Here is a 15402-nt window from a genome sequence, read left to right on the forward strand (position 1 = left end):
GTGATTAATCTACTATCTTTACTATATATTTACCTATTCCAGTGAGATTTATACTTTCATATGTTGTTACTAATTAGCCCCCTTTACAGCTTAAAGAAGGCCCCTTAACATTTTTGTAAGGCTGGTTTAGTGGCGATGAACTCATTTAGTTTTGTGTGTCTGGGAGATTCTCTCCTCCAATTCTGAATGATGACTTTGTGAGGTAGAGTTTTCTTGGTTGGAAGTTTTTTCTTGTAACACTTTGAATATATTATGCTCTACCCCCCCCTTTTGTCCTGCAGAATTTCTGCTGAAAAATCTGCTGATAGGTACACAACAGATGGTTTTTCTTTTGCTGCTTTTAGTATTCTCTCCTTGTCTTTACCTTGTGATATTTTAATTAGAATATGTCTTGGTGTGGGTGCATGTAAATTTTTGAGGTGATTGCCATACACTTTCCCAGCAGCTGTACCATTTTACATTTCCAGCAATGAAGAGTTCCATTTCTCCACATCCTAGCCAGCACTTACTACTTCCTGTTATTTTTGATCATAGCCATCCTGATGGATTTGAAGTGGTATCTTAATGTTTGTGTGCTGTGTGTGTGTGTGTTTTAAGATTTTTATTTATTTGAGAGAGAGAGAGCATGAGCAGTGGGAAGGGGCAGAGGGAGAGGGAGAAGCAGACTCCCTGGGAGAAGAGCCCAATGCGGGGCAGGGTAGGGGGGCGCCTGTCAAAGCAGATGCTTAAATGACTGAGCCACCCAGGCATCCCCTTATTGTGGTTTTAATTTGCATTCCCCTAATGACTAGTGATGTTAAACATCTTTTCATTTGCTTATTGGCATTTTATGTGTGGTCTTCTATTCAAGACTTTTGCCATTTTTAGTGTTTTTTTTGGTGTTATTTTGGAGCAGTTCTTTGTATATTCTGGATATCAGTCATTATCAGTTAGTGACTTGCAAATACTTCTCCCATTCCACTGGTTATCTTTTCACTCTGTTGATAGTATCTTTGCAGAAAAGTTTTTAATTTTGATGAAGTCCAGCATGTACCTATTTTGTTCTTCTGGGTTTTGTGTGTGTGTGTGTGTGTGTGTGTGTGTGTGTGTGTGTTTGCCTGTGCCTTTGGTCTTGCATCCAAGAAATGATTGCCAAATCCAATATCATGAAGCTTTCCCCATGTATTGTCCTCTGGGAGTTTTATAGATTGAGCTCTTAAATGTACATCTTTGATCCATTTTGAGTTAGTTTTTGTATGTGGTGTAAGGAATGGGTCCAGATTTAAGGCTTCTTCTGTTTTTATCGAATGGTCACAAACTGGATGTGAATAGAATGTGGAATTTTCTGGTTTATTAGAAACCTGGTGAAAGCCTAGGATATAGATAAGACGCTATCTTCATGCAACTGACTTTGCTGAATGTTAAGGCAATTCAGAGTTGTTGCAGTGAGGTTAGACATTTTAAGTAAACTGGGAAAATGGTTGAGGGCTTGAGTGGAGACCTGGACACTTGTTCAGCATCTATGAATATTCTCATCACTTATGTTTTATTTTTCTGACCAGAGTAGTTTTGTGCATACATTCTTTTAAATTTAAATATGTTCATTATATTTAACTTTGGGCAATGATGATAGCTGCATAATAAATTGAAATCTTACTCAAGTCTCTAGTTTTACTACGCTCTTAACTCCTGTGGAGGAAAAAAATGAACTGAACTTACCAGTAGTGAAAAATCAAAAGGGAAACATGAGTGAAATTCCGTAGTATGTGTAATTTTTCACCTTTCTCAGGGATTGAGGAATGATTTGAAAGCAGCTTTGGATAAGATTGACCAGCAGTACCTCAATGAGCTTGTGGGTGGTCAGGAACCTGGAGAGGAAGACACACAGAATGATTTGAAAGTTCATGAAGAAAACACCACAATTGAAGAGTTAGAGGTAATCTTTACACCCACCTGATCTCATTTCCCCATCACATCCTTCATTTCCTGGGGCAGATGATTCTTGATTTGATCGTGTTGTTCAATTCAGAGCATGCTACTATGGGCTGTGGTCATTACAAAGGTCCTTTTTATAACAAATTTCTTGCTTTTATTTATTCACTCCCTCTTTCCTCATTCTCCACTCACATTATCCTACTTCCTGCCTTCAGAAGTAATCATTCTGACATATTTGATGTGCATCCTCTTACTTGTTGGGGGTCTTTGTAAAGCCAGTAGTATTTTGTATGCTTATGTTTTTAATATACATAAATGATACGATACTGTGAAAATTTTCTTTTAAATGTTTTTTTTTTTTCCATTTGGAACTATAGTTAAGATCCTTCTTTGATGCTTTATGTATATCTGAACCTTTGATTTTAACTGCTGCATAGCATTTCCTACTTTATGGCATTCACTGCCTTTTACTTTTTGTTCCCTTGTAATGAGAGCTGGATTTCTCCCAGCTCCCTATTACTACAAACAGCTTTGTGATGAATAGTCTTGTACGTAACCCCTGTGGACTCAGAAGCAGGATGGCTGGATTTATCTATGTGTAACTTGTCCAAGTACTGTCATGGTGCTCTCTAGAATGGCTATACCAGTCTGCACCCCCATCAAAAGTGTGTGCGTGCCTTTTATTCCCACAGCACTGCCAACACTTGGCAGTATCTTGCTTTTTAATTTTTGCCAATGTGTTGAATGTGGAATGATAAATGTAATCCTAATTAAAAATCCATGTTATACTATCTGAATATCTTGCTCGAGCAGAAATTATGGCTTAGTTGAAAGCTGCTGCTTAATAAACAGAAACTGTTATTTTTCTGTTTCTTTTCATTTCTGGCTGCGCACTTTGTGAGATCATAGTTGTTTTAATTGTGGCCCTCCTCCCACCCCCCCAGCACCTCTCTGTAGATCCTAAATTTGACAGAAATAGTATGAGCAACCATTTCTGGCTTTTTTCTTAAATAGCTTTATTCAGATACTCACTTTACAACTTAGCCATTTAAAATGTACAGTTCACTGGTTTTTAGTATATTCACAGGTTGTTGCAGCCATCATCATGACCTAATTCTAGAACATTTCTATTCCCTTAAAAAGAAATTTATCCACTAGTTCCCTAAGCTCCTCCCCCCCTTTTTTGTCTTTTGATTGATAAAAGATACCTTCCTGTCTAAATTTCAATGACAGATTGGTGTTTTCTTCTTTTTTAACTTACCTAGAAGTTCCTTTGGGCTTTTTAAAAATAGAAATTAGTATATATAATAAATATCCATGTTCAGACTGGTGTTGAGAATGACTATTCAACTGTTGGTCTTCACTAATGAACAGAAGCGTTGTTTTTCTGCAGGCATTGGGAGAGTCTTTAGGAAAAGGCGATGATCATAAGGACATGGACATCATTACCAAGTTCCTTAAGGTATGTACTTTTGGCCTAGGAAAGGACATTTGGGTTGGTTAAAAACTGTTGTTTAATTTTTGGATGATTTAAGGGTTAAGGACTGGAAAGGAAATCCCTCAATAAACACGTTTTGCATGTACACAGTTTATGATATTGCTGTGCACTGGCATTTGGAGGTTAATCAAAGGAGACATATATTTACTTCACTGCAGCACTTTAAAACTGACTTGTCAATGTAAACACACAGAAAAGAGTCACAGTAGTGGAATGAACAAGAAGTTGGGGGATTTTAAAATTTTTAAAAAACATTCCAGGAGAGAGTGCGGTGAGGGGAGTATTCCAGAAGCTTTTATGAGTGGTGATGACAGTAGGGAGAGGAAGGAGGTGGGAAGACCTTGGCGGTGGAAAAAGGCAAACCCATCAGCAACCTTTCAGAGACTGTTCGTTTTCTCAGTTCTGCAGATAGCTGCGTATCCCTGCTGTGATGAGTTCAGTCCATCTTTCTCCTCAGCATTTCTTGCTTTACTGGTTTAGGTAGAGTGTGTGCAAATGCCAGATTCATTTTAGCATTTATTCACAAACCATTTGTGTTCAGGCCAAGAGATTAAAATGTAGGAAGTGCTTTTATTTATATTAACAGTTTAAATACAGCATATTAGTCATCAAGATTCTCAGTCTATTGAAGATATGGTATGGAATTAGATAAGCTTGGGAACTAGTGTGAACTATAATTTTCCTCTCTGAGTGACAGCCTCTCCTTACAGGGTTACCCATAGGTAATGCCACTAGGGGGATATGTCCTCCGCCACCTTCCCTGTGTATGTGCCTCTAGGAATGGTGCTCTTGATGTGTTTGAACCCAGGGGGCCCCAGGGTGGTTTTCCAGGGCCAGGAGGAGGGGTTATAGTTTCTTTCTGTTCTTTGTTTTCCTTCTTTCTCCTTTAGTGACGTGCTTTAGTGGGAGTATTTAAATCGTCCCTACTACCGAAAGCAGAAAGTCCAAATAGAGGTGTACCCCACTTTATAGTGCTTGGTTTTATTGTGCTTTGTTGATAATGCTGTTTTATTTGGTGATTTTGTTGTTGTTGTGTGTTCTTTTTGTTTTCCTATAAATGGATGGTTTGTGGCAGCCATGTGTGGAACAAGTGTACTGGCACTGTTTTTCTAGTAGCATTGGTTCACTTTGTATCTCTGTGTCACATTTTGGTGATTCTTGCGGTATTTCAGACTTTTTCATTGTTACTATATTTGTCATGGTTAATTGTGACCAGTGATTAGGACATGAAAGCTCAGATGATGATTAGCATGTTTTAGCAATAAAAGTGTTTTTTAAGGGGGGAAGGGGAGAGGAAGAGAGAGAATCTCAGGGAGGCTCCATGCCCAGTGCAGAGCCTGATGCAGGGGCCCAATTTCAGTCTCATGACCCTGAGAATAGACCTGAGCTGAAATCAAGAGTCAGATGCTTAACCAACCGAGCCACCCAGGTGCCCCAGCAATGAAGTATTCTTTAGTTAAGGTATATACATTTCTTTAAGACATAGTGCTATCATACACTTAATAGACTCCATTACTATAACTTTTATATACATTAGGAAACTAAAAAATTCATTTGACTCACTTTGCTGTGATACTTGCTTTATTATTCCGGTAGTGTGGAACCAGTCCTGCAGCGTCCATGGGGTGTGCCTAGAGCACAGCAACATACTTGGAAGATTAAGTATCACAGCACAGTAGGTATTATGGCAAATGAATCTAGGTGGGTTGAATTTTAGTAGAAATAGGAGTAAAAGTTTATTTCTGTCAAAGTTAGCTATGAAATTTGAAATTTGATGGTTGTTAGCAGGAAATTGTTTGCATTAGGAATGAATATATATGTATGTAAATATAGAATAGGGAAGTTAGTGACTTGTTAAGCACTACAAACACTCATATCATATATGACAAAATAAGCACAAATAGTTCATCAGTTAAATATTGATGCTATTTTAATTAGAAAAAAATTTACTTTAAAGATGATAATACATTGTTGAGTGTGTTAGAGAACTTTTAAACCTTTTGAACCACTGGGGGGCATCATAGTCTAAATTTACCCATTCTTTCAACAGTTTCTTCTTGGTGTTTGGGCTAAAGAATTGAATGCCCGAGAAGATTACGTGAAGCGCAGTGTGCAGGGCAAACTGAACAGTGCTACTCAAAAACAAACCGAGTCCTATCTCAGACCCCTTTTCAGAAAGCTACGGAAAAGGGTAAGGTTCCTTGAAAAACGCTTTCACATAACTGATTTTTTAAAGACTATCTAAAGTTAGTATAAATGGCAGTCTGTAATTATACACAGTAGCTTCCATAAATAGTTACACTTTTCTTTTCTTTTCCAGAATCTTCCTGCTGATATTAAAGAATCCATAACAGATATTATTAAATTCATGTTGCAGAGAGAATATGTAAAGGTACATTACCATGCTGTGCATCAATATCATGGTTATGAGCTTATCTCGGTTGTGTATGCATAATATGTTCATTTGATGTGGAAGTATTTTCCATAGGAGCTTTAAGAATAAATGTGAAATGAATTAGTAGTAAAAAACAAAACAAAACCTTTATTTTCTAATTCATTGTCAGCTTTATTACTAGGCATCGATAATAAACTTTCCTGACCACATTGGTTTTTTAGTCATTTTTACGATAGGTGTAAAGATTCTTCAGAGCATGAACTGGATATAGGCAATGTTTATTTCATGAATGGGATTGAATTTCAAAGATTGTCCAAGATTATGGCTTAGAACAAATTTTTCCATAGAAACAATGTTATGTAGTTTCCCAGGCCAGCTATAAAAGCCTACTTAATCCGTAATATAGCTGAACTATTGTATTAATGATACAATGGAATTTAACCACCCTTTATATTTGTATGAGAAAATATTCCAAGTAAGGCTGCTAGAATTCATCCCACCCATTTCAGAGCAGCAACAATAGCAGACCCCTTGTTAGGGAAGACTCCCCCCACCCCGCCCCAGTGTCTTTGTAGGCAGTGGCAGGGGGAAAGAGCTCCCCGCAGCCCAGCGCTCCTGGAGTGGAGTTCAGGAAGGGGAGTGGGAAGCTGTCACTTGCTGCAGGGAATGGAAGGAGAATGGCCTGCTGTACCAGTAGTGGGGATTGGAAACGTGCCCCTGCATCTGGCCCATCAGCAGAGTCTGAAGAGGGAGGCGTCTAGTGGTAGTGCCTCTCAAGAGTGAGGAGGAGGGAGTTTTAGTGCAGTGGTTCCCCTATCCGTTCCAGAGCCGTAGGTGGGGCTCTGGCAGAAAAGTGGGGAATGCCAGGGCTTACTCCTGTACTCAGAGTATCTGTAGTAAACAGAGGGTTGCCTGGCATGCCTCCCAGCTAGAACCTTGTGCTGATGAGGTGAACGTAGTGTTTTTACTCCCTCTGAGAGCCAGTTTGTTTTATCAAAGGAAATGTTTTTGTTTTGTGCCTATAAATTTTATTCCTGGATAGTTTCTGTTAGTTGCATGGTACTTAATAAGGACAGTTGCCTTGGAAGGGATGGATAAGGTCACCATCGCTGCAGAAAGAAATCAGATCACTTGCCTACTAGCAAGCATGCCTTTCCTCTCCTTGCTTTTTCTATTTTTATATTTGAGAAACAGGTGAAAGTTTATTTTGTGTAAACTGCAGAAGAACCAAGAAACTTTAATAACCTATTCGGACAGCTTTCTTTAGAAATTTTGGGAGACTAAATATTGGAAATTTTATCAGTTAATAACCAGTGTGAAAATGGATACAAGTCAGAATCTGATAAGTGTGTAACATGCTCTTTAAAATTAAGCTTTGTAAAACTGAGTAGCGCAAATTCACATTTGCTTTCAGGGCAGAAGATGGTCTTCTAGTTAGCCTATTTGTGGTACCTGATTTTTAAAATCAGCTCTGCATATCAATTGTGTATTTGGTTTTTAAAAATAAAATCTCTTCAAAACCTGGCTATTTGAGCTTCTCTGAAACCCTAGGGGTCTTTCAGAATTTACTTGATTTCTGTTTTATTCTTTTTTTCCTCCTAGGTAGCCAGACTTGGTTTAGAAAAAGAGCTGTTTGTCTTCATTGATTTCTGTCTTTACATTTTGTAGCTTTTATTTTAAGGTTCTTGGCAGGTGGGAGGTGCAGAAGGGCCACAGTGAAACGATCTCATCCAGTAACTATTCAGCTCAAGGGCTAGTATTTAATCTCTGTTTACACATCTGCTGTGGACCCTGTGTGATAGTCCCAGCTCACACAGCCGTCCCCACCCTCCCCCCGCCCCCCAACCTCAGCTTTCAGAGGCAGACAGTGGATATAGTTGCAGGCTGGATTCTGAAAAACCAGTTAGCCTCCATGTGACCACCTGTAGAGAAGACTGGGTCTAGAGGAGACCGAAACTAGACTTGCATCAAAGTACCTACCTGGTAATTCCAGATCTGAAATGTATTCATTGTGGGGGCACAAAGGCTGCAAAGGAATGTTTGTCTTTTTACTCACAGGATTAGCTTTGGTTTCTGGTTTTCCATGGACGTTTGTGGTCCTGGGCAGGGCAGTCCTGACACCTCATATTTTAATTTCTTTTGTTTGAATAATGGAAATGATAATACTTGCAACATGCTCAAGAGATGGATGAAAATTGTGTTGAAGGGGCTGTGAAATACTTCACAAATTGGGACCACGCCAGTATTTTTGTTTTCCTGATCTCTTAAACTTTTCTTTTTAGGCTAATGATGCTTATCTTCAGATGGCCATTGGAAATGCCCCTTGGCCCATAGGTGTCACCATGGTTGGTATCCATGCCAGAACTGGCAGAGAAAAGATTTTTTCTAAGCATGTTGCGCATGTTTTAAATGATGAAACACAGCGGAAATATATTCAGGTAAGCAACTGCGAGGGAGAGAAGTTGCTCTGGAGGTTAACGTTCTGCAGTTCCCAAACTGTCAGTTTTTGAGTGCAGGAGAAGAATTGTAGCAAACTGGATCAATACGATAGGACACAAGTCCAATTTTTTTAAGTACTTACACTTAAGACCTCTTCACAGAATAGAAGAGAAACCTTGTAAGTTTCGTATACGACGCAAGACAGGATGAGACGTTGTGCTTTAATTCCCTCGGCATTGGAATAATGCTGTTTCATTTGGCTTTGGGAGTTTGGTGAAGCAGGACAAATTTAGACTGTTTAGCAGTATATCTCATTTTGTCATTTTCCAGATAGATCTAATATCTACTGGGCTAAAAAGAAGGTATGAATAGTAAAAATCTGGCTTTAATGAAAAATTATTTTCAGTAGCATTTAATGATACTTCTTGACACAAACAGGGTGAAAGGGTTAATAGTTTATTTTCTTACGGTCCTCTTTGCGTCACATAAACTTGTTTGCGTTATTGTTGGGTAAAACTTTTCTCCTTAGTGGGGGAAGAAAGTCAACTGTTAAAGCACTATTGCCAAATTGTCAAAAATCCCAGATTCTGTCTGTATAAGGACTTGTGCCGGATGCTAATTCTAAAGTTTGAAGATGATACTCGGGAAGTTTACTTAAAATGCAAAATTTGCTTAGAATGCATAACGTGCTTTCAGATTTTGTGCCAGAGAGCAATTATTACCATATTCATGAATTATCTTGTTATGTGATTTCAATTCCAAGTGCTGAAGATTAACTTGTGCGTCACGCTTGATGCCTTATTCATATATATTAGCATTTTCAAATAGTTCAACTTGACTCCCTAATATGAATTGTAGAATTTATAGAGTTCAAATATACTTGTTGAAATTCAAAGACCTTTCTATTTTTTAATAACCACTAGTGACTGTTGAAGGCAAAAAGCTTTTATTTCAGTGGGGCTAGGGGAAGGTCATTTGGCTTTAACAATAGAAAACAGTTTCCGATGATTAAATTTGCTAATTGTGTTCAGCTGTACCATGGCCAAAGCCAGAGTGTGTGTAAAAGTTCATATAACAACATAAATTGTCTCAGGGACAGCTTTTAGGTTTTTCAACAATAACATGATTTCCACTTCCCCACAAACCGATTTTCTTCTTAAAAATATATCTTAACATTTTTAAAGATTCCTGGTTTATTTTTGAAAGCTATATAATGACCTGTTCTTCCATTGGTCTTCTTTTTCAACTCTTCCTTCCCATTTAAAAAAATCTTCTTTTTTATCTTTTTTTCCCCCAAGATGATTAGGGAAAATTGGACTTAGGCTGAACTTTAGGAGGATGTTTGACCTAAACCTAATACTTTTCTCGTGGACAGATGTTGATATGCTAATACAGTCAGGTAGACGCATAGCTGGTTGAGTGCAGGATGCCTCAGGACTCGGTAATGGATCTGTGACTCTTTGGATGGATGCTGGTGAGATATCATGGGGTTCTTAGTCACTCAATCCTGTCCTGTTAAAACATTTTAATGATTGATTTGGTTGGCTCTATCTATAGAGAGGTTTATTTATCAGATTTATGGACAATAAGGGTAGGGTGTGTGTTAAGGTGGAAAAGGACATTGGCATTCCAGCAGTTCTTGACAGACTGAAAGAAAGAACAGATTCTAAAAATGCAATATGTAGCAAGAATGACCATAAAAAAATTGGATCCAGGGAACTGGTTGCTTGCATATACAGTCTGAGCAATGTAGATATGAGAAAGGATTAGGGAATTTTGTAGGCTACACATGCAGTAAAATTAAGAGTATGATAATGACTGCTACAGAATCTAATGGTAGCTTATGCTACATTATTAGACATAATAATTTAGGTGTAGGTTCCATAGGCAAGAACATGGTTCACTGTTAACATACCCAGAGTCTAGAACAGTTCCTTACTCAGTGGTGTGTGCTTAGTAAATATTTGCTGATGGAATGAATATTGTATAGGACCAGAAATGTGAAAGTCTTGTTACTTTTGTAGTCTTGAAGGAAAGGAGACTGTTGGTGGGGGATCTGAGCAAGAGACCTGTAGATAATGGTGGACCTTTTCTGGCAGAAAAGGGAGTAAACTTGTCCTATAGTTAAGGATCAATTGAAGTAATAGGAAGGAAGATGCATTTTTTTTTAATCAGTATAAGAAAATGGTGATTTTCTTTTTATTAAACTTTTATTTTTGAATAATTACAGATAAACTCAAAAGAGGTTGAAAAATAGGACAAAGAAGCTTTTTAACAGAAGTGCCCAGAGACAGGAGGAGAGCCACTGGGAATATGTGAGGGAGATCCCTGCCACTTGATGTTTGCCAGCGTCAGGTTAATTGTTGCCCTTTTTGCTCCTTGGATATCTTTGATTCTGCTCTGCCTTTTTTCCTTGAGGCCATTGCTTAAACCTAAGGTTGCAAGCTCACATGCCCCGACAGTCAGTAATGAGTGAGCTGAGTGTGTAAGAAACACTTGAGCCTCTGTCTTTTGTTTTCCTACTTCTCATATAGGCAGAATTGAAGCAGGATTTCATTTTGTCTCAATTCATTGTAACAGGGGACAGTGGAGGCTAGTGTGAGGTGTCAGCTGATGCATGACCCTCACTGGTACTGGAGTTACTTCAGCTTGTTGTGCCCTCGGAGGGATAATAGTAGTGCTCCATCTTCCACTTTCTATTTAATATGCTAAATATCTTAATTTTTTCAAAAAAATTGAATGATTCTATTTTTAAAATAGTGGCACCAAATTAAAGTAGCATTGTGTATGGACAAGTAAAATGCTGATTTCTGATGTCTGTGGTGCGAATCAGCTCAAGGCCAAAAAACACTGCCATCTCTACATGAGAGTTTTATGAAATTCTTGATGGCAATGAACGGACTCATTTGCTAAGGTCTTTTGAGTCTCCCTGCTGTTACTTTGGTGTTTGGGTGAGGTGGATTTGGATTATCCTTGGAAAAGGAACACTTTAAATATATTATTTGAAGGTTAAGTCAGGGGTTGACAAACTTTGTCTTAAAGGATTGGATAGAAAATACTTGAGGCTTTGCATTTCCCAGGTGTCTGTTGCACCTCTTGGACCCCGCAGCTGGGGTGTGACGGGAGCTGGTGGCTGCAGTCTGAGTACTACACTTAGGAAACGACGCGGGTGGCCTGTGGACCCTAGTTTGCTGACCTCCAGGAAACTGCCGGACCCACACGTTTTCTACTTTAAGATACTGGTGGAGTAAGCAGTAATGGAAATTCTTAATAGGGTAACTATTTCTACTAAATTGAGGTACAGTTAACCTATCAAAGGCAGTGAGTGTGTGAGGTGTACTCATCTTCATTGTACAGCTCAGTGATTCTTGGTGTGCATAATAATTTATCAAGACAGAAAACAACATCTTGATGCAGAATGTTTCTGACGGCACCTCAGAAATTTGTTCATGCCTTTTCCAGCTCAAGTCCTCCTGCCGTCAAAAATAACCAGTCTTCTGACTTGTGTTATTATAGGTTAATTTTGCCTGTTTTTGGACATCATTTAATGGAATCTTAGATGTATGGAATAATTATTCTTTTATTTAGAAATCCTGGTGAAAAATATCTGTGTTAGAAAATACAGTTGAAAATAATTCAAGGGGCTATTTTATTGTACCATGATTTCATCTTTGGGTTTTATGTAAACCTCTATAGAATTTAAACTGTGAAAGTTGTTTGAAGTGTTCTCTTGCTCACAAAAATTAAACACACCACAGGGAGGGTTTTTTCACCATGCAGATCAAAGAAAAGCTGTATAGTTTATTAGCTAGCCTCAAATCTGGGGTTAGATTTAAATTGGTGTTAGTAACTTCAAGAACTTTGTTTGTTTGCCAAATACAGATGTAACCTTTGGCCCAGATTTGGGTAAAGCTTCTTTTATACAGATTATAGTAAGCTCTTGCTATTGAGAGACTATAATTGAGTCATTTAAAGACATCTCTTGAAAAGGTTCACGTCTTGGGCATTCTTTACTTGTCTGTGAAGACAAGGAGGAGGAAGAGCTAAAATGCACACCAGGTGGCTGTTCGCTCTGCAGGTCACTCTCCACTTTTCCTCACCTTGTCCTGTGCCCCGAGAAACCTGGCTTTTATGAACATTGACAGGCTCCCTTTTCTTGTGTCTGAGATGGGTAGGCAGTGACAGGGACGGGAAGGCCTTTTGTAGGTGGCAGAAGCACAAGTTTGGGGTATTTATTTCCCCGCCTTCCTCCCTGTGGGGTCACTGAGGGATGATGGCACCTCCTACCCCAGGCCGTAGCTTCTCCCAGATGGCCATCGGCACACAGTTACCCTCTCTGGGCTTCGGTTAACTACCCCCTTTCCTTGCCTCTCAGAGCACAGGCTGGCTACTGCTTCCTAGTGTTGGTAGTTACAGGGCACTCTACTGTCTCCTGTTGGTCCCACGTCCTGCCCATTCCATGCCTTTGTAAAGTTCTGGGAAATACTACCATCGAATTTTCAAGTTTGAGTGCGCTCTTTGTTTCCTGCTGGTAACATCCCTGATATATCTAGATTAATTGATCTGTGTACAGTGTTAGAAAGGATTTCTCTGGGGATTAGATGATTAAGCAGTAATAATTCATTCTGAATAATTTTTCTTAGAGTCGCGCATTATAAAAGGCAAATGTCCTACAACAGTCTGCTCTGACAGTTTTCTGTAATCTGAGTTAGCAAATTCCCTAGTCAAGACATCATTCTAACATTTTCTGTTCGTTATTTCAATCCATATTTCAGGTTTTGGGGTATATACTAACATTTGTAAACTTATAATTTATTCATGTATTGCCCCAAATGATAAAACAGACACTTTAGTCACTGCACTGAGTGGTCACAACTTGAGCCACACATTGAATAGACAGTCTCATGATTAGCTGGTAAATATTCCCTGAACGTCAAAGCATATGTCACACTTGTGGGTCATGTGGCTTCATGCTGCCTCCTGGCATTGTTGGCTGTGACCTGCCATTTCTTAAATGCAGGTTATTGTGTGATATTGTACTGTTTACCCATTTAATATTTTCTGCCATATTAGATTTTTAGAAAAAAATACTGCTAGCATTTATTGACCACATACGTCACCTTTTAAGATCATAGAATACCAGTGTTCAGTGGAAACACATTTGGGGAATGCTGATCTAAGCAGTGCATGTTTCCTTTTCAGCTGGCAACTGAAATGTTAAACTGACATTTAACTTGGGGTTCTAAATCTTCTATTTCTCAACTACATGCTTGAGAAAAAAAGATCACCCTGTACTGGGAAAGCCTGGTAATCAAATAATGGAAATCTTCCCCCAGATGGGTCAGTTAGTAAAAATTTTTACCTAACTTAGATAAGCAGGCAAGTGCTATTTTTAAAATGGAGTTCTCACTTGTGATTGTACTTTGTTACTTTCTGTGAAATGTTGAGCCTATGAGCTAGAAATACGTTCTCTTAAAGGAGCATTCAGACAAGTGAAAAATGAGTGCAGCTCTGCTTCTTACTGTGAGCCACAGAGGCACCCTGAGTCCCGAGTTACCAGTTTTGTTTCGGTGTCCATTAAGTTCTGCAGATACTGAAAAATTTTATACTTTTGATACTTGCAGTAGGACTTTTCATCATCCCAGGTTGTGAGGTCCAGGTAAGTTATTTAAAAGGCTAGAGTGAGTTATTTCGATGAAAGCGCTTTTAGTGATCTTGTGTGAAAAGAATTCCTGTAGACAGTTTTTGAGGGATTGACCTTTTTATGTCTAACTATGGGTGTTAGTTGAAATTGTAGAAATTAACTTTTCATTATTAAGTACATGTTTTTTGAATATTCTGTTTTAGGTCAAGTGAGTATTCCTTCAGTCCAAAGTCAGGATTAATTCTTAAGTGTCTCGTATTAATTCATTTTTTATCAGAACTTTGGCAGCTCATTGACAGAATTTTAAATAGCTAGGAAGAAAATATCACTCAGCTAAGATCTTACTTTTCACATTCCTGGGCTGTATCACTAGACGGCTCTGTGCTTTCATTTTCAAGACTTTGTTCTTAGAGTATAGACTAGTGATAGGGACAGAAATAATTGATGAGATGAGATGTCTTTTTTGTACTTCAGTACAGAGATTACTTAAGAACAGTAACAAAATCTTCCTTAAGTCGTAGTAATTAATGAGAATTTACAAATGAAAAGGCAAGTCTAGCCGAAGAATTGTGATTGTAGTTGGTTTTAAAAAGTTACTGTTTTCTGCAATAATAAAAAAAGAAATTGGTCATTTTTTAGTGGCTGCAGGTTGATATAATGGTTCATTGATTTTTATCTGGGTATAAACAGCTTTCATTATGGAGAATTTGTATCCTATATCATGTGCTATAATACACCAGACTGTATCTGTATTTGATACAGATATACTTTATGTAGAATATTCTGTAACACTTCCAATTAGATTTTTGGAATATACTTTATACTTTATGTAGAATATTCTGTAACACTTTCAATTAGATTTTTGGAATATTGTGAAATAAAATTTACCATGTTCATCACTTTTAAGTGTACAGTTCATCAATTAGACTTCTATTTCAATGCAGGTATTTTTCTAGAAACATACTGATGAAAATAGTTTGGTTAAATTTGTGTGGGGAAGAATCATTAAGAAGCCATCAATGTAAACTGTAGAATCTGGAGGGATCAAGATGTGGGACTCTTTGACCCTTCTTCTAAAAGGTCAGGCTATGGGATGGGGCTGAAAATGAGGGAGTGGCTGAGAATTAGGATAAGTAGCCAGAGAGATTCCTTCTCCCTTATCCAGGTGGGCTCTCCTACCCTTCTCTGGCAGAAAGCAGTTAACTTCCTAAGGGATCTGTATTGTTCAGGAATGGTGACCTGCCTTAGTGAAAAGAGGAAACTTAACTGAGAGCCTGTGTATTGGCAGATGAGCCCTGTAGTTCCTGTTCTCCCTTGATCCCTGTGATACTGGAAGCCGGGCTTTTACCTTCCCACTCAGGAATTGAGAGGATTCTTCTCCGTGAACTGACTCGAGAAAAGATTGGCAGTTACTTAACATTCAGTATTCCTCCAATGAAAAAAACTAGCTTGCTGCCATATTGTCCCCAAATGAACCTCCACTGACAGGCCCTGCCCATTCAGGGAGTATCC

At 38.4% G+C, this 15402-nt stretch overlaps 1 protein-coding gene across 2 annotated transcripts in view; it reads left to right on the forward strand.

Moving 5' to 3' along the window:
- PRPF18 (pre-mRNA processing factor 18) overlaps nt 1-15402 on the forward strand; it is a 54723-nt gene that overhangs the window by 32633 nt on the left and 6688 nt on the right. For both annotated transcript variants that reach the window (XM_044226815.1, XM_044226816.1), the window contains 5 exons: nt 1769-1915; nt 3308-3376; nt 5463-5603; nt 5733-5804; nt 8090-8245. In XM_044226815.1, coding sequence (XP_044082750.1) covers nt 1769-1915; nt 3308-3376; nt 5463-5603; nt 5733-5804; nt 8090-8245 — 585 coding nt within the window. The remainder of the gene's footprint in view (nt 1-1768; nt 1916-3307; nt 3377-5462; nt 5604-5732; nt 5805-8089; nt 8246-15402) is intronic.

This window comes from Neovison vison, chromosome 12 (genome assembly GCF_020171115.1).
Source record: "Neovison vison isolate M4711 chromosome 12, ASM_NN_V1, whole genome shotgun sequence".
Lineage (NCBI taxonomy): Eukaryota > Metazoa > Chordata > Mammalia > Carnivora > Mustelidae > Neogale > Neogale vison.